This window comes from Perissodus microlepis, chromosome 20 (assembly GCF_051167445.1).
Source record: "Perissodus microlepis isolate ML-2025 ecotype Zambia chromosome 20, ASM5116744v1, whole genome shotgun sequence".
Classification (NCBI taxonomy): domain Eukaryota; kingdom Metazoa; phylum Chordata; class Actinopteri; order Cichliformes; family Cichlidae; genus Perissodus; species Perissodus microlepis.
In genome coordinates this window covers 25960556-25979326 of record NC_140480.1, presented here as the reverse complement: position 1 = coordinate 25979326, position 18771 = coordinate 25960556, and the positions used below count along the sequence as shown (strand labels likewise).

General features: G+C 37.4%; 1 protein-coding gene across 7 annotated transcripts in view; it reads left to right on the top strand.

Moving 5' to 3' along the window:
• The first annotated feature begins 1719 nt into the window (after positions 1 to 1719).
• Positions 1720 to 18771, top strand: part of mitfb (melanocyte inducing transcription factor b) — a 28976-nt gene continuing 11924 nt past the window's right edge. For 2 of the 7 annotated variants that reach the window (XM_084916638.1, XM_084916636.1), the window contains exons 1-2: positions 2631 to 2886; positions 14101 to 14338. In XM_084916638.1, the coding sequence (XP_084772764.1) occupies positions 2783 to 2886; positions 14101 to 14338 (342 nt within the window). In that variant the 5' untranslated portion in view covers positions 2631 to 2782. Of the gene's footprint in view, positions 1783 to 2630; positions 2887 to 6292; positions 9799 to 14097; positions 14339 to 18771 lie in introns of those variants that run through there. The other 5 variants (XM_084916637.1, XM_084916634.1, XM_084916640.1 and 2 more) reach the window with 4 other exon arrangements.

Below are 18771 nucleotides of genomic sequence, written 5' to 3'. Positions count from 1 at the left end.
TGACCTCCACTGCAGTTCATGTTATTTTATATGGCAGAAATGTTTGCACTGGCTGCCAATGCCTTTCAAATCTGCACATCCTTGAGTAAATAATAGTGTGTTGGTCTTTGAATAGTTATCCCTGTGTTCACTTATCTCAGGGCACATAGCCAGGATGATGCAAGATGTGTGGGTTGTTTTAAAGAAGTTTGTCGTTGTTTGTTTTGTTAATTAACTGATACCAAAGTATTCTTATTTTCTCCCAGTACCAGGGTTTGAAGATGTTATTGGCATTACAAAACAATGTGTATATTCAGATATTCAAATATTAAACAAATATTAACAAATCCGTCCTGAACTCAAATTTAAGTGAAGTAGAAATTTTTTAGAAGATTAAGAGTTCAGCTAAACGTACAAATTGTGAAGGTTTTCAATTTATAATAACTTTATTTCAACAATTGACCAGATATTTGTCCATGCAAACTCGGTTTTCGCTATAGGTAGAAAATGGGAAGCCATAAAACACTATATTTTTCTGCAAAATGAAAAAAAAAAAAATTAAACGTGCAACTGCCACAAAAGTTTATGAGGTGTGTAAGTATTTATTTACAAACCATTTCTGCCAAAAAGAGATATAGCACTGACACTTGGATAACTTGGAAAACATGAACACAAACATTGGTTTTCTACCTAAGGGCACTGAATCAAGTTTATTTACTAATGTGCTGACACTGACGATCTGTGCAGGGTGCGTGCTGTCTTTCACCCATCATACTGTGGTCCCCTTGTGTAATACAATGGCTGGAAGGCTTTTGCACTGGCATTAAAACTAAGAATTTTGGACTCTTCTGACACAGTGATTTTTTTCTTCTCATATTCAGGTCCTTAAATTTATATGTTCTTGCTTCACTGGGCTTATTGAAGAATATTAATTTATGTGTTATAATTTGCAAAATCAGCATATTCTTATAGGTATTTAAGAAATGATGTTTCAAAGATAGAAAGATCACTGTGCTTAGAGTCATTTTCAAAATAAATTGACTTCATAATATTTTTTGAGAGAACATTATATTTTGGACTGTGGAACAAAATTTGTACTTGCTAGTCTTTATTGTGTCATTAAGTACTATTATTTAAAATATATCTTAAAAAGATATATCTGGAAGTAATTACAAAAGCTGTAGTAGTCTACAAATGTTACAGGTCTAATGCCGTTGGAGGGCCTGGGTAATCAGTACCTCAATTCACCCAAGTACCACATCCAAAGTAATTTATCTGTATATTGTAGATCGGATTCTCTACAGCTCCTGTGTCATGTCATTTGGCTGGCTGTATGTGAGTGGGTTTTTTTTTCTGCTATGTGTCTCAGAAAAAGTATTGCAGAAATACAGAAGAAGAAAAAAACATTCTGATCCCATTTCTCATTCTGTTCAGCTATCATCGTTTTATTTAAGGCTTTATTTTTAGCCTCCGGGTATGTGCTTTCCAGCAGAATCATATTTGCATTCTATTTGCATTGGTAAAATACAGACTTTAAACCAGTTCAACAGGATGAGGGTGAATGCAAATATTGAACTACCTCTAAATTTCCATTTTATAATAGAGGGTGCCCCCCCCACACCCCCGCGGGCTGACGAAACTGTTTTCTAGCTCTATACTGCCCCCAAGTGGCAGACAAGACTTCAACTGAGGAGACCAAACTTGGTGTGCTGAGAACAGCGCGTGGGTGAGAGTGGGAGACAAGCGGTCAGTCAGTCTGCACAGGGAAACGGGGAAAAACAGAGACATGAGGCTCGTCTTGAGGTTGGTCTAAAGTCGGGTGCAATATCTGCATGACCCAATAAGAGACTTAAAACACTAAATATCAAGGCTGTGAATGACCTGCAATGTAAGAAGTGCCGTTATTTATGTTTTTTATTTAGATTTTCTGAACAGTTTCTGTGCGATTGCTTCCAGATTTACTCATTTAACTGACTGCTACATCCAGTGTTTTTTGGGTTGTTGTTTTTTTATTTTTAGAAACTCACATCGCCAGTCTGATTCTTACTTACTTCAAGGTCACTCTGGGTATATGTGCTTTAAAGGCTTAAAAACAACTCACTATATATATATATATTTATTTATTTTTTCAAACAATGTAGTTATGCTTTCGCAAACTTTCTTGAACAGCATGCCCAGGTCACAAAGGCTGGATTTTTATTTTTCATGTATTTATTTTTTTATTTTTATTTATTTATTTTGCGGGTGGTGGGCATGGTATAAAATAATTCATTTTTATTGTGATAGCAAATTAACGCACTCCATTATTTTTAACCAATATTAAATGTATCTGCATTCAGGCAAAATGTGCAGACCATTTCTTTAAATGCAAAATCTAAGACCGCAAAGACGCATGGCCACTGGAGCAGACGCTACTAATTCAAAATAAGTCTTTACAGCCAATTATTACGAAATCCACATTGCGGGATAAATATTGCTTATGGAAATGAAACTGACATTTCAGTTTCACTGGTCGAGCAAAAAAAAAAAAGGGGGGGTAAAAATCCCCTCGGATACTGCAGCCAATCAGAATTGTGCTGACATTTACATCCCCGGAGCATCTTGGTAGCTGTAGTTTCTGGATCATTTTGAGCCCGTTAGCTGCACTTTAGCCGCTGCCGCGAAGGACTACAGAGCTCCGGATCCTGGGCAGAGGCGGCTTGCGTTGACGGTTGGTACTGTGCGGACTAGTGGGGCACGAATATCACCCGTCTGCTTTTTTTTAAAGAGGGTTTAGCGTCTCCAAAAGTTGACATCTGCAAGTATGCAGTCGGAATCGGGAATAGTTCCCGACTTCGAGGTCGGAGAGGATTTTCAAGAGGAGCCTAAAACGTATTACGAATTGAAGAGTCAGCCCTTGAAAAACAGGTCAGTTCTTTTGCCGTGGACAGTTATTTCTCACGCTGGAGCGTTTTGGGGGTTAAGGTGATAATTAGGCTGCAGACTTTTTAAAGTGTTGTCCAAAGTCTATGAATGTGCGGGGCTTCCTCATTGATGTTACTGAAGCTGGTCCCGGGTTTCAGCCCTCGTTCCTTATGGTCATCCTGCTTGCACGAAGTTATGCAACACATGGGTGTTGTCTTGTCAACATCAACTTCAAATATTAGCTCACAGAGGAGCAGACAGGTCAGAGTTTAGCAAGGTGATGTTCAGCCTGTCTTGTGTTGATGGCTGATATTCAGGTGCTCCTAAAGCAGAATGGTGAGTTATTGTTATTTATGAGATTTTTCTTTAAATCTCCCGAGAACTACCTATTTTTTAAGTATAACTGCATAACAACATGTGTGTAAAAAGTGCCATAAGTCTACTATGGCACTACACCTTGTGCATTAACAGCTTTGAAGTGTCAAAAGTGTGTAAGAAAGTATTAACTGTTAGATAAGCTGTGGTAACATAAATAAATAAATAAATCAAACCTGATGTTTCTTTCAGTGGAGGAGTGTTGCCTTCTTTATAAGCTCACAGTTAATATTTAATGCTCTAAAGTTGTTTCACCAATAAAATAAATCAGCAACCAAAAAGGCAGACAAAATTTAGTTTTCAGCAAGTTGTTGGCCTATTAAGAAGTTTTAAAACTTAAGTGCATGTAGTACTGGACAAAGCGCTCCAAGTCCTGACAACCGTTCATTCTTGTAAGGACACAGAACAGAAACAAAAAACAGCTTGCAGCACTGACGTTTACTAATTTAGTTTCAGCTTTGACACACTGAGGCCTCAGAAACATTCAGCTGAGTCAGATCTATGTGTTGTTTCACCTTTCACCCTTTTTCTGGAAGTAATGCACAGCAAGTTTGACGTCTTATACATGTGTCTTATACATGTGTTTAATGCAATGAAATGACAGATTTCCTGTCAACAGTGTAGCATATCAAAACAATACTGAGAAACTTTAGAAAATGCCCTTTTTTGCTGTCTTACAATTTTCACTCTTACTAAGAGTGAAAACTGATCCCAGAGCTGGGAAATATGTAGCAAAATCTATGAGATGACTGGAAGGTGGACTTATTTTTTTTGTTTTAATATTTTAGGGGACCATGTTTTTGTTCTTATTCTAAACACCTCACTGACAGTGAACTGTAGTATTCTCAATACTCAGTTGATGTGATTGATTCAATTTAAATTAAGTAAGAAAACATGTAACAACCACAGATCCATTAGCAGGTGTTACTATTAAATAAATAATAAACTTTTTTCTTTGCAATTTATGATTGCACATCAACCTTTATGGGTGATTTCAAATCACAATGAAATACTGTTGGGGTGTAAGTTATAACATCTTCATGCCCCTCTGTGATGAGGATGGTGATGACGATTATGCATCTATTACCAGGATGGTGTCAGAGTTTTTGTATTTTGTGTCTGCTCCTCTCTGTTACGTAGTTTAGAGGTGGTGATACATGGCCTCATTGTCAGGGCGAGACATCCAGAGGACAGTACGCCACTGTGTTCGGACAGAACTCTTGCTGCAGACGTTCGCTAGACTCCAGTTTTTTTTTTTTTTCCTTCCTCTCGTTCTTGATATTTTCTTGCAGATTCGCGGTTTGTCTCGTTTTCTCTAAATTCAATCAAAACACCAGTTAGAAGAACTGTTTGAGGAAGAACTGTCATCTTGGACAGTCTTAGCCTTTAACCTGGTTCTGCATTTTTTAAACTAATGTCTTCAATTTTTTCATTAGTGAAATGTCATTACACTGTTATACACCCTTGGCCTGAATCTGAGGCTGTGTTGTTTTCGTTGCTGGTGTAGCAGCAGCAGCAGCCATTCCAAGTATACGCAAAGTATCAGCACGGTTTCTGAATCATTGCTGTTTGTTTTTCTTTATGTCATTTTTCTCCTGAATGTGTGAAGTCGTCTGAACCGTGGCTTTGATTGAAGGTATCCCACTTCCCCTTTCTATCACATGAAGATGACCCAGCATAATAAATAGTCACGATGACTGTACCATAAGACAGTTTTGTGCAAAATGGTTATAATTAGTTTGATTGATTACTGAGTTGTCTGATGTCTTCTAATAGCTGCTTAAGAAGTTTCTAAATTTGAAGTTTTGTGTGCGACAAAATGTCATCTTAGCTTTCATAGATCTATTTGTTTTTTGGCTGCCTACGTATCAGTTTGACAGAGCACACAGACTGCTGCTGACGTCGTGCCAACCTTTTTGTGCCTAATATAGATGTGAGACAGGCGGCAAAACTAGTCTTCTATGCAGTGTAAATAAGCTATATAAATTTAGCAGGGAATGTGTTATATCAGAAACTGTGAGTCTAGGGATCTTTTTTTTTTTTTTTGCACCCTCAGTCAATACAGAGGCTGAAAGTTTTGCTTTCTAATGAACAGGCTAGATTTTGAGCATAGCTTATATTAAATCCATATGGATGAATAAATATGCAAATGTCTTACACAGAAAGATCCCCAGCCAGTAAAGATTAGCAGACACTAGGCAGAAGAAACCAAACAAACAAATGTGTTGCTTTAATATCAGCCTCACAATGAAATTTTCTTGTTGCTCAATTAACATGTTTCCGTAACAATTTAGGCCAGAATGATAACTTTTAACATTTAATGCCATACGTACATCTTTTAAACCCCTGCTTGTTATAAGCCACAAAAACAGCTGTGGCCCATTGGAGCACAGACATTGGGGGTATTCTGTGGTATTCTGAACCTTTTTATTGGCAAACCCTTTGGTCATGTGGGTTGTGGGACTGGGTTTTTGCAGATGGAGCTTCGAACTTTTTGTCATTTGGGATCTTGGCATGGAAGTATGTATCAAAGTTACACCTGCATGAATGCTGCATCCCAAGGTTTTCTGGCAAAACTGCAATTGCTAGCAAGATTGTCAGTGTTAATCATTTCATTAACTGTTGTTAGTGCATCTCTGTCTGTTTAAATATAAAGACTTCCTCAAAAGCTTTCTTCAAATCATACAAAGCTGAAAATAAAGAATTGAATGAATGTGAAAACTTTACAATGGGACTTGGTTTATGTTGCTCAGTAAATATATGTTTTAATAGCTCGCAATGGGTCTTTGTGGGTCGGGTGTACACTTCGGGTTCTCTGTCTTGGATCTTGGCCTGAGGGGTAAAACATGAATGGAAAAAACTTTCTTCTACAAAGCTGAAAATAAAGAAGAATCAGATTTAAGTCAGCAAAAATTGAATCATAAATTAGACCCCCCCCCCCCCCCCCCCCCCCCCCCAAAAAAAAAAAAGAAAAAAGACTGCGGTCAAAACTTTTAACGCTGCAAAACTCTGTTTACTTTTTTACTTTTGTTTTTTGTTTTTGGTAAAGAAGAAATTAGAATGAACCTTAGGGCACTTTACATAATAATGATAGCTGAGAAAAGAAAATAACCTCAGGCTTACTGTTAATGCACACTCCTTACAGGCATGTTTGGAAAGATGATGGGTCTTGAATGTGGATGGAGTTCTTTGGAAGAGACATTTTACTTTACCTAAAAATGACAAGGATGCAGAGAAATACAGAAGAAATATTGTAGTTTTCACAACTTATTAGTGTCTAACAAGCAAATGAAGATCTTAGTCATTTGTAGTAATATTTTGGTAAGAAAATAAACCTTTCAAATTAAATTAAGGAAGAGGGAAAGAGAATTTAGTAAAATGATGGGGACATCCACATATCAATTTAAGTTCTTCTGCAATAGAACTGAAGTACAGAATAGGCATTTAAGGTCAAAGCAATGAGCTAGTGGTCGTGAGCTGAGTCAGAGTTTGAGGGTTATGAAACTGTGTGTCCAGAGCAGCTTGTTCCCACGGGGTGTCCTAGACAGAGATGCCAAAAAGGTTCATCCATGATCTAAGAAAGACCAAGGGGCTTAAGTGACACAGACAGGTGTTGAGGCTGGAGTAAAATACAGTCAGAACAACTTGTCCTGTAATCATGGTTATCGTTCTGCATTCTCACCTCTTATGTGGCTTTTCAAGCACATCTGCTTAAGATTTCTTCATAAAGAATAAAATAAAAATAAAGAAAAATCATAAACTCTACATCTTTTATTTACTGATTGATTTGGGTTTGCAGTTTTAATATTCCTGACGTGTGATCTTTGTCTGCCTCTGTTGGTGCCCAGAAGGAACTGCAATAACAGAAGAGGCCTTTGAGTGTGGCTTTTATTGACACAAGTCATTATTCTTAACAGTTAAAAAAAAATGTAGCCTTCAGGCATGATCACGTCTGAAGCCTGCAACTAGATGATTCATTATTGATTAGCGCAGAATTAATTCGTTGTTTACTCAATAAAATACAAGAAGAACCATAACCAGTGAATCTTTGGCACATTCGCTTGAAAAAGACTGAAATGACTCATTAACTATTTAAGCAGTAAGTTGTTATTACAAGTATATATAGAGGTTATAACAAGTAATTACTCGCATGCATTAGCTGTTGAAAAAAAATACACTTCACTGTTAAACAGCTAAAACAAATACCTTTACACGGTGACTTAATTATTAAATTTTAACTTGTGGTTAAGACGCACATAATTGCGTACGCTTATTTTTTCAGAGTCATATTTTACAGCAACGAATCGTTACCATGGTTCATTTACGAAGAAAGAATGTGTTGATTGTCTGTCATCACCTTCAAGGAAAGCCGAGGATAAATCAGTCTCACAATGAAAAGCTGTTATGTTGTGCTTGCACGTCATTGTTATATCAATGAACTTGAAAATCTTCTGCACTCATTCAACCTGCTGCAAGGAAACGTATCAAAGGCTCCTCCTTACTGTCCTTGGAAGCTCTACTTACTCTTTGTTAAAGCGCACAGGAAAGAGAGGGAGCTACAGCTAGAGCAGGCCATCCTGCCGAACACAAGTGAGGGGAATTACTAAGAGCACAGAGCCTAATTACAGAAATAAGACCCAGCAAGTTCTAGTTATCCCATCCAGTCCTGGCTTCCTGGAAGCACAATGCAAAGTCCCTGATTTTCTCTTTAGATGCTTTTACGACTGACCCTGTTTTGTTGTGCTTTTGTACTTGAGAGTGAAATAACTATGTATAAATTTTATTTTAACAGTTCTTTATGGAATAGCCATTGTTTTGTAGACCATTGGGTTTTGTTTTTTTTTCAAAAAGTCTATTATAGCAGCAGTCAGTGACAGTTGCTGCTTTACTACAGGTCAGGATATCTGTGAGTCACGACATTAAAACCATGTACCTAATAATGCGTAGGGCCCCACCATATCTCCAAAAAGGCATTGCTATATATAACTTTATAGGCTATACAACAAAATGCTGTTTTGTCTGTGTTTGATGATGCTAAGGCATTTCCTGTGCTTATGCAGTGTTTATGCACAGTAAATACAAAGTTTCTACCCAGATGTCTACCTAGATATTTACAGGATTAAACTATTTACCTCATTTGAATCATTTGTACAGTTGTTTTTCTGTTTGGTGTTTAGACAAATAAACAAAAAACAAAAAAAATCACTTCTATTGCATTCCCTGTGTACAAACCCCCACATAATTGACGGTCTAGACATGCATACAGATGCTTTCTATTATCTATGATTTGCCTGCTTGTGACTGACTTCATACTATCATGCCAGCTGCACCAAGCTGCGCATGTTTGATCAGCACAGGAGTCCAAGTAGATCAATGCACTGTCATGTAGGGTCATAATCACTCATTTGTATTCCAGCAGAGAGGTTGTGTAGTCTGCTAGAAGGGCAGCAACTCCTGCAGTTTGGTAAAGAGAAAGAAAAAAGGAGACAGGATTGTTACTAGTACTCAGTTTGCCTGTGTTTTGGTTAGATTACCTATTTTCACTGCTGTTATCCTGTGCTCACTGTATAGTTATATGCAGTGTGGTCTGCGTAAGTCACTGTCTGCTTCCTGAAAAACATACTGAACGGCCACCAGCGGGAGAAAAGTTGAGCTTTAATGAGTTTAATGTGGTTCTTTAGAATACACCTAATCTGGGGAGTGATGTTTAAACTAATGAAAATAAGCACATAGTGTGTCTTTTATTTTTCTTTCATGTCAGTTCATTTCTATTGTGTAGTGTGCCAGCCTCTTGCAGCAGCAGAACATATGTTGCATTCTACTATTTCTTTTTTTGCAGTTGTCATTTGAAAGTGAGTATTTGTATCAGCCATGAAAGCTGTAACAAAGTCATGCTAATATGTACACATATTTAGTTCAAATTAAGGTTAATGCCTCAGCCAATGAATGTGAAGTCAGCTTGGTAGTGTCAAACTTATTATTATGCACTGTGAAGGTCAAACATGAGAGGAAACAATAAGCAGCATATTTTACAAATAAAGGGAGACTTTAAGGTTTAAATAAACCATTTGAAATCCTTTCAATTTCTCTAAAATGCAGTGTCACTTGGCAAAAGCAAACATGTTTTTGATAGTTATGATACTTTTGAGATACAAGATTTTCACAGGACAGCGACCCCTACTTGGTTGTAGTCCATCTACCCAACACGTGTCGGCACATGTCTCTAAGCGTAACACTATCTGCGTGGTTTTAAAGCGGCATATTGATGGACAGTGTGTTTCCAGTGGACGCCTGCACGCTCCTCTCTTCTGCTTTGCTGTTGCTCTGCACGGGGCTGGTCCTATGCCTGGGACTCTGCGTGGCGATTGGAGCTTCCAGGCCGGGCCCTGGAGCCTCCCCTCTCTGACACACTTTCAGCGCTGCACCACCAGCATGACTTTCACTGCTCTCCAAGGGCGGGTGGTGCACCTTCAGGGAAAAACAAACAAATATGGAGGCTGTAGGAGTGCAAGTGTACAGACCCTGTTCATTTGATTGTCTGTGAGTATGGCGCCTCAGCATCTGTGGTATTGCTGCAGTGCATTAAGGCTTTATTTTGGAATCTATATGTTTGTTCAACACTATGTACACATGAAGGGCACCATGCACTGAGCTATATGTGGGAAGTAGTCTTGGCAGATTTCTCCTTGTGTTTTTATGTGCTGAATAGTTTTTGTATGTCAGGATATACATTTATCAGGCTATTATAGTTAATTGCAGCTGGTCACTGGTCACTTATAGCGAGGGAGTGAGTACCTGAAAAGCTTAGAAATCTCATACTTAAGACATAAAGTTAATAACAGAAGAGGTATCATGTTTTGGCATGCTAGTTATTTGTGTTTTTAATGAGACTGTAATGGTAGAGTTATTATTCGGTCACACAGAAGTCATTAGGTCTGCAGAATCTATCTCCTGTCAATTACCAGCAGTTTTACAGCTGCAGTGCATCTTTATTGCAGAGTATTTTCCTTTAACAGCTCAGTGTTTTGACTCTTCTCAGACTTTGTCGCTCCACAATGTTACTTGATTTCTGTCTTGATGCAGTATTTAGCTGAATTTTCCTGGTTGTTTGTTGTCTTTAGTGTGTCACTGAATCCTGCTTCAAAGTCTCAGCTCTGACAGTTTGACTAATGGTGAAGTATGATGAAGGCACAGTAGTGAGCAGAATCAGAGGAATCATGAGTTGAGTGGGTGGGACTCTTCAAGACTGTACAACCATTGTTTTTTTTTCGTTTTTTTCCCTTGAGATACACACGAACATAAGAGGAGGTGTGCGCGCACACGAATGAAATTTTAAAAGGACAAAAGAGCTTTTTATGTCTTTCATGGGTTTGTTTGGCAAAGAGCCAACAAACAGTCAAAAGAAAGAAACAGAGAGAAAGAGACAGAGACATTCAGCCTTGCCTTTCTGAGAGGTTTCTGGTCATTTGTATACACAAACACAAGTCAATCAAATTATTAAGAACGTAATAAAAAAAAAAGCCATGAGGTCATATGTTGTACAGTTTTGTAATAGGGCAGCTAAAGATGCTAAAGAAATAAATGTGTTTTTTCAGGGTTCTGAAAAGAGAAATTTTGCAATTTTCTTAAAGTTTATAAGAAAAAAATTGCACATTTATGAAAAAATAGCAAATTTACACAAACAAAACAGGTGCATTTACAAAAAAACCCCGAAAAGAACATGAAAATTTACGAAAAAAAAACCCTCTCCAAAGTCATATTTTTCTCATGTTTTTTAAGGTTAGGTTTATCATAACACTACCCCTAGATCATGTCATATCATATTTTTAGCCTAAAATGCTACCTCCTACAATGCTTTGAATTACATAGTGTTGCGCACTTGTATCAGAATTTTAATTCGGTTACAATTATTTCTTCCAACAATTATGAAAAAAGAATAACATGGTAATGCACTTTTGTCCTGCTGTAAAACTCTAAACTCCACCATAAATGTGCAACAAGTTTAATTCAGCTCAAGCCTGGACAGCAAGCTTTTCATGTGGTTTTCACATCATCTTTACAAATTATTTCTTAATCAATTGCAAAGCGGTTATAAGTTATAAGATTATAAGAGACGTATCAATTGTAATTTTCTTGAGCAATTCTGACTTTTTACTTCTGCCGATGTCGATTTTTTACTATTTTTATTTGCTTTCTAAGAACCATAACTGATAACATATACAAGCAAAAACGGGATACAGGATCTTCTCTCCCATAAGCAACATCAAAATAAAGGAATATTATACTGATAGTCTGAGGACCATATACACTAGTACAAAAGGATGCACAAAGAGAAATCTTGTAGCATTGTAAGGCCTGTGAGCAGAATAGAGGCTTACTTGGTTTAGCTTCACTTATTTGACAGGTTTCTAAAAGCATTAGTACCTTCACCGAGTCACTCATCAGTTACTTTATTTTTATTTCGTTTTTTTTTTTAATTCAGTAAAGCTAAGTTAGCTTTCAAAATAGGTTTGCATGTTTAAATTTTTCTTAGTTAAAAATAATTCCTTTTAGTTTACTTTTTATTAGTTTCAGTATTCATTTTACTGCATTATTTTAATAAGTAGGCTATTTGCCAGGGGCAAGACTTAGGAAGTTTGTAATGGCTATTACTATGCAAACATTTGACTTAAGAGTTATGTACACATTGTATTCTCAATAAGTACGCACCAATGCCTCCTCAGGCTGGTTGTGTTGACAAATGTGAGCAAATTTATAAAGACTAAAACAAAAAACATTTCCTGTAACTAATCATGTAATTTTAGTTTTCTTTTTAAGGCAACTTTCCACTTTTATGCAGGTTCATAAAGTTCTTTTCACACCAGTTTTTGCTTTGAGTTTAGTTGAAGTTAACTATAACCTTGACATTTATGCACAACACAAATTCAAACAATGCCATACAAACTGTGGATCCACCCATAAACTTTGCTCAGTAGCACTCCTGGTGGTCAGAAATTGAGCAAGCTACTCTGTGCATCTATAAGTACGTAGTAAAAAGCAAGCACTTAAGTAAGTGGTAGTTTAAACTGTATGCTACTGTGTTGCCCTTTTTATATTCTTTCACACATTACAGCTTCTTTGTTAAATTCATTGTGTTTTTAAAACCTCCATGAATGTAGCTGTCAGATACGTGAAAATCCAAATTAAGCAGAAAGTTCCTCAAGTTTTTAGGAGTACTGATTTCTAGTAGGTGATAAAGGTACTGTACTATCCAGTACATTTATGTACTTAAACTATTCAGTGTATATTATGTTTTTTTATTTAAGTATTCATTTAAAAAAAACTGTTCATTTTAACAAAAGCTGATTTCTCCAACCAAAAGCATTCAACATGTAACAAACGTGACTAATTATTATTATTATCATTATCATTATTATTATTCAGCTCTAGTTTATCCAAAGAATGTAACAATAAATCCATCTGTAGTTCCAAATCAATTCAAATGTCACATTTGAACTGTAAAACAAAAAGAAAGGGAACAGAAACAAATTTGTTCTTGCAACAAACCGCTGATCATTTAATCACTGAAGTAGATTAAAGGAAAAAAAGAAGAATCAAAGCCTCTGGCTCTGGCAGTGGAAATCAAGAGTTTTAGATCTAGTGACTTTTGTTATGAAATTTGTGGGATGAAAGGAAACACAATCGCCCAACGTCATACAGCAGAAGGAATTATTCTTTTGAACACTAAACCTGATTCCATATATTGGGTGAAGCACAAAGGAACAAAGGAAGAAACATAGCTGTTGAATTTAGACACCCAAACCACTGAAGTGCTTCCAGAGAAAAGCCAGAGTTCAGCCTGTGTTTTGCTTTTATAATATATTTTATTATATATATTTATACAGTATTGTTTTGTCTAATATCTGGTGCAGGGTTCAGTGGGTGTGGTTGTAGACAATGAGATTATATCCACTGCTGAGGGGAGATTTATGGTATGTTGAGGGCTCAACACCCACTGAATACGCTGCAAGCTGAGGCTGTTTGACTCCGCTGGCTAATTAGTGCGATTACTGCACAGCTGGATTGGCCAGACATTTTACTGAGTTTTATCAAAAGGATCACTCACTCGATGGAGGCTTTGTCCCGACAACTTCTGCTTCAGCAGAGACTCTCTATTTTAGGACTTCAGGACTCTGTCTGGGGAGTAGCCATCTAAATTTAAAGGAGTGGGAAAACTGAAACAACCTTTACAGACAAAATGTTCCTCTTTTTGTTTTGTCTACAAATGCAAAATGCCTGTGCCTTCCAAAGTCATTAAAATCACAGCATTGTTTTCCTTTTTGAAAGGGCATCTTAATTGATAATAGATCTTGATAGTAAGTGATTTCATGGAGGTTCAAGTATTTGTTTTCTAAGAGCAAATAAGCAGGGCAGCTTAATTATTTATCTTTGTAAAATAAAAAATAGCAACAAAAAGTGCTCATTGCAAATTCCCATAGCTTTGCTTGTTCTGTTTGACAAGCTTTTGATGATGGCTGATCATCAAAGGTTAAAATAACAGGTTATCAACATAGATCAACCAGTCATTTAATATTAATTTTTGCAGAACAAAAGCTAATAGTTCCCTTTTGATGACCCCTGAAGTCATCCTCTCTGCCAGTTTTCTTCATGCTAACGTTGGCTTTTTATTACATCCATCGTCCCTCAATTTTCTTCTTTTTTTCTGGTTTTCTTGACCTCTCCTTCCACATTTGACCCCTTTCTACCCTTTCTAGCACTCTTTCTTTTCACCTCATCTTTCTAATCGACCCTCTGCCTTCTCTCTTATCTTCTCCAATCATCCCTTTCTCCCCTCCGCAGCAGTCCGTCAGACCAACACAGTTCATCCAAGCCCCCGCTGAGCTCCTCGGCCATGACATCGCGCATCCTGCTGCGGCAACAGCTGATGCGGGAACAGCTTCAGGAGCAGGAGCGGCGGGAGCAGCAGCGACAACAGGCCTCCCAGTACACACAAACTACACAGGCCCAAACGCCTGCCATCAATGTCAGTGTCCCGGTCAGTTTACCACCTGCTGCACAGGTCCCAATGGAGGTGCTAAAGGTAAGAAAGCACGGTTCAAGTTTCTGATGGTAGGGAGCAACAAAGAATGGTGTGGTGTGTATTATTAGAAGGCTGTTACGGTATCTGTGTAAAGTTTCCACTTGTGGAATTAAACTTTGTATGTGTCATTGGTGCAGCCTGAATGGTCCAGATGTATTTATAGATTTTAGTGACTCGTGCATGAATAGTCGGGCAATCATGGTTTACTATGACTGTGTGTAAAAAAAAAAAAAAAAAAAACAGGAGTGAGTGAAGTGTGTTAAAATGCGTATATGGGGATTATCTTTCCTGAGAGAATTCCTCTTTAATGCATGCTGTGCTTCCAGCCATTTGGATTTAGCCATCTTTAATCCTATTTGCTCAGCTACATTCACATCTTTTCATAGCTTTGATTCCTTGGCAGTCTGAGGGACAGGAGACTGTTAAGATTTTCTGTACGAGTAGAGACCGTAGTGTTCGAGAGCGCATTTTAACAACGCATTTCGGTAAGTCTTTCTGTTTGTCCACAGCATGTGCTTTCAGAGGTTGCAATCTTGATGAAACATCTTTAGAAATTCATTCGACTTGTCGTGTTCTGAGGATTTTGGTATAATTGCTGGTTTTTTTGTAGTGTTTTTGTTCTGGCATTTTACCTTGAATTCAGTGGCTTTCCCTATAAAAAACACTGTTTGGTAGTGATTTGGAAAGTGTTTTTGTGCAAATTATGAGAATTTTGTCTTCCTTACATATCAGCTTAGTGCGTTTTTTTTTTCAACTTTTCTGTTTGTGATTTCTGAAAAAAATATCATTATGGAGGTGTTAAGATATTGTGTAGTTAGTGTAATTACTCACGAGGACACTTGCCTTTTTGTGCATTTTTAGATTTTGCATTTCTTTAACATGGATTGTCAATAAGCAGCTGGTTTTGTCTCTGACTTCCTCTTTTAGGAAATTGTGCAATAACAGGAACAAGTCTTCCACGTGAAAAATATATGTGACACATAAGAGAATCTCGTACAAATACTTATGTTTAATAATGCCTGTAGATAAAGGTCTAAAAATCTGTCTATGTCAGACATTTGTGCTTGTTAGGTAAAAGTTTAATCAGTTAATCGGTACTATGTCAACAGTTTAGTTGTGGTTTTATCTTGCGATTTCAACTGTTAACCCATACTGTTAGCTGACAGTTGTATGAAGCTATTCACGCTGTTTATCCATTATGTTTGGCTAACAATTTCAGCTGCGTGTATGCTAACAGCTTTTAGTCATAATTTTACCTAGACATTTACTACATTTTAATTGCACTGCTTAATCTCAGAGTAGTAAAGATGCCGATAAACTGTGATTTACTGAGTAATCTTTGTTGAGTTAAATCCACCCACAACACTCTCTGAGATTTCATGGTTGCTTGCCCAGCCACACTTTCATCACCCTTGGATGTGTGTGGCATGGGCCAACAGTAAAGGACAAAAACAGTATAGCCATTGAAAACATTACCCTTCTCACGCTGTATAAACATTACTTACTCTCTATAATCTGCAGCTCTTTGAAAGACTTAGGACGCCCCCTCCCCAAACCCTAACCTTGTGTACAATACATCAAGTTAGAGTCATTTTTCTGCTTTGGCGAGAGCTTACAGAAATTCTTCATTGACTGAAGTCCTCAAATGAAAAGGCCATTCCAGCTTGGTGCTGTTGAGCTGGGTTAACCTGCTCTCCTGTCTGTTGGTAGATTAGCAGAGTCCACATAAAGCTCAGGGGTACCAGGCAGAGCTGCTGGACCTCAAAAAGTGCAAACATTAAGCTCAGATGAGTTTATCTAAAGACTGATTGGACCCTTAATTAACCAAGTGACCTCTGACCTTTTTAGGAATAAGAAGGGGATCAGTTTGGGGATCAAGAAAAAGGCGAGCACAGCCTTACCACACACCGAACGCTAATTCAGTGAAGAATGCTTGTAATTAGCCCCCAGCCCTTTCATTCCATGGAATATTTTAGAGAAAAAAAACACTGCTTTGAAATTTACGTAGGATAGGTTTCTGAAAGGGTTAAAAAAAATGATTTCTGATTTTTTTTTTTTTTTCCTTTTTCAAAGGATTTATGGCACCACAAAAAGAACAAAGTACCCTGTACAATTTTTGTGGATTATATGACGGCTCGTGACCAATATACAAAAGAAAATACACAGAAGTACCACACAGATATTTCAGTTTGGTTTGGATTTCAGAACTGATTCAGCACACAATGACATGTAAAAAAACACCCTTCAGTGTTCATTTCATGAAATTACAGGATAGCTTTAATAACATTTCTCTCCGCAGTAATCAACACTGATTAATCACTTTAATCGCGTTAGTTATTAGTATCTTTTTGCTCAATATGATTGTAGATGATGAGCAAATTCATGTGACCATAATGTCTGTTTTTGTTTGGTTGGAGTTTTTTTTTTTTTGTTTTTAGCAGTTCCTGCTCATTTTAACCCAAGTTTTATACAAACAACAAAAGATTTTTATTCGGTGGTAATTTGGGCTTTTGCATGACAGCATTACAAAAGTACAGAGGAAAACCCATAAATTGCTGCTCACATTAGCATCACAGTTGCTGTCTGCAAATTCTGCAGAGCACATTAGCAGCTTAACTGTGAGACAAAGTGGCCTATTCTTCTAGTCTGCATAGCAAATGGGGGCAGTCTTGTTAATATATCCTGGTTGGACCATCATGGAATGCCTGTAGCATGCAAGTCAAAAAATACAAATCACTGTTTGTCATTCTGCACTAACCCTACGTCCTCTCTTAATACAGCTGGATGCTTTGTGCTCATTTCTGCAGTGTTTCTGACTCTTTGGGGTTATGTTGCTTATGCCCTCGGGCCTGTTGGTGGCTAAAAACGATATGATAAACAACAAGCTTTCTTGTTTTCCATGGATACAGATGCCAAGAGTTAGAAGTTGATGCCACATTTCTAAACTGTATTTTGGAAAGACTGTTAAGTGAAGTTTGAATGCTGGCTGCTGGCACTAAGATCTCTCTATAATTCATTATTCTGCGTGCTGGGCCTTTACAGAAACTGAAAACCTAATGATTAATTGTAGATGTGTGCAATAGTACGTGATGAATCTGTTCTAAATCAATCATGAACATCACCACGATAAACTTCTTGCACGTAGTTTATATGCAGCAGCAGTCCTGTAGCCGTTTGTCACTCTATGTATGTTCTGTGTTTCCACAGTGTGCCAGCTTTGTAAGCACACCATTAAATGATCCTTTTTCCAGCTTATAAACTAATGATTTGTCACACCTAAAATTATTTCCATGTAACAACAGGAGCAGTATGTCTTGACAAGGTCGAGATGTTCCAGGCTGGGATCTGTGAGCCTTCAGGGGCTCCATTGAATTCACCCAAAGCAGTGAGATCATCTAATTATGTGTGATAATTTAGGAAATCCCTGAGGACAAAACAAGCTAGAAGAAGCCCCTGTGCTCATTTCAATGTAAAGACAGAACAAACAGATTTCAACCTGCTAAACATGTCTTTGTCACAGGTTGCCTAAACCTACTAGTTACATGTACTAGAATGAGATTCATTCTAAATGATCTTATTTTTATGTTTGCATTGTTGTTTGCGTCATTCATTCATTTGATACATTTTAGTGAAAAACGAAAGTCACCATTTTTTAAAGGGTTAAATTCCAGCTTCATATCTTAAAAAAGGCTCGTTTTTACAAGCAGTGGTCCAAATACACAAAATCTTCGGTTTACTATCACATGGATAAAGAAAAGCAGCAAGTCCTTACATTCTTAGCTCCACCGCACTTGAATCTAGAAACTACTGTCACCTCAAAATTCACTCAAATGATAAATTAAGTTATCAGAATAGGTTCGTTTATTAGTTTGTTTGTTTGTTTATTTTGTTTTTTAGCATTTTCATTGATCGGCCAATCGTTTTAGTTAACCCTAACCCTGCAGTGTGGAAATGTAGCACGAATGAATCAAGACTTTTACTCACTCAAAGCCAAGTGTTACATGTGCTGTATTAATGGGTGTATGCAGTTGTGCTTGTAGTTTTAATTAGGGCACCTTTATACTTTGTCTTGTGCACATAATGCCCTGAATGCCCTCTTTGTTTCTATATTAGAATTCTGCGTGTGTGTCTGAAGGAGGGGGGGGGGGGGGCATAGGCTTCCTACAGTAATCCCTTATAAACTTTTTTTTTGTTTCTATCTTTAGACAGTGCCACCTATCAGCTGTGGGTGTGTTAAAATGCATGAGACAAGGATAGAGGATTAGTTAACACGTACATGGGTGTTTTTTTTAATAGTTTTAGGAAAAATCACAATCACACAATCACTGTTTTTTATAAAACAAATCTCTGTCTGCATGAAAATACAAAAACACTCTACTGCCAAGAGCTTGCCAAACTAACAGACGGTGATATAACCCTAACCCCAAAGACTT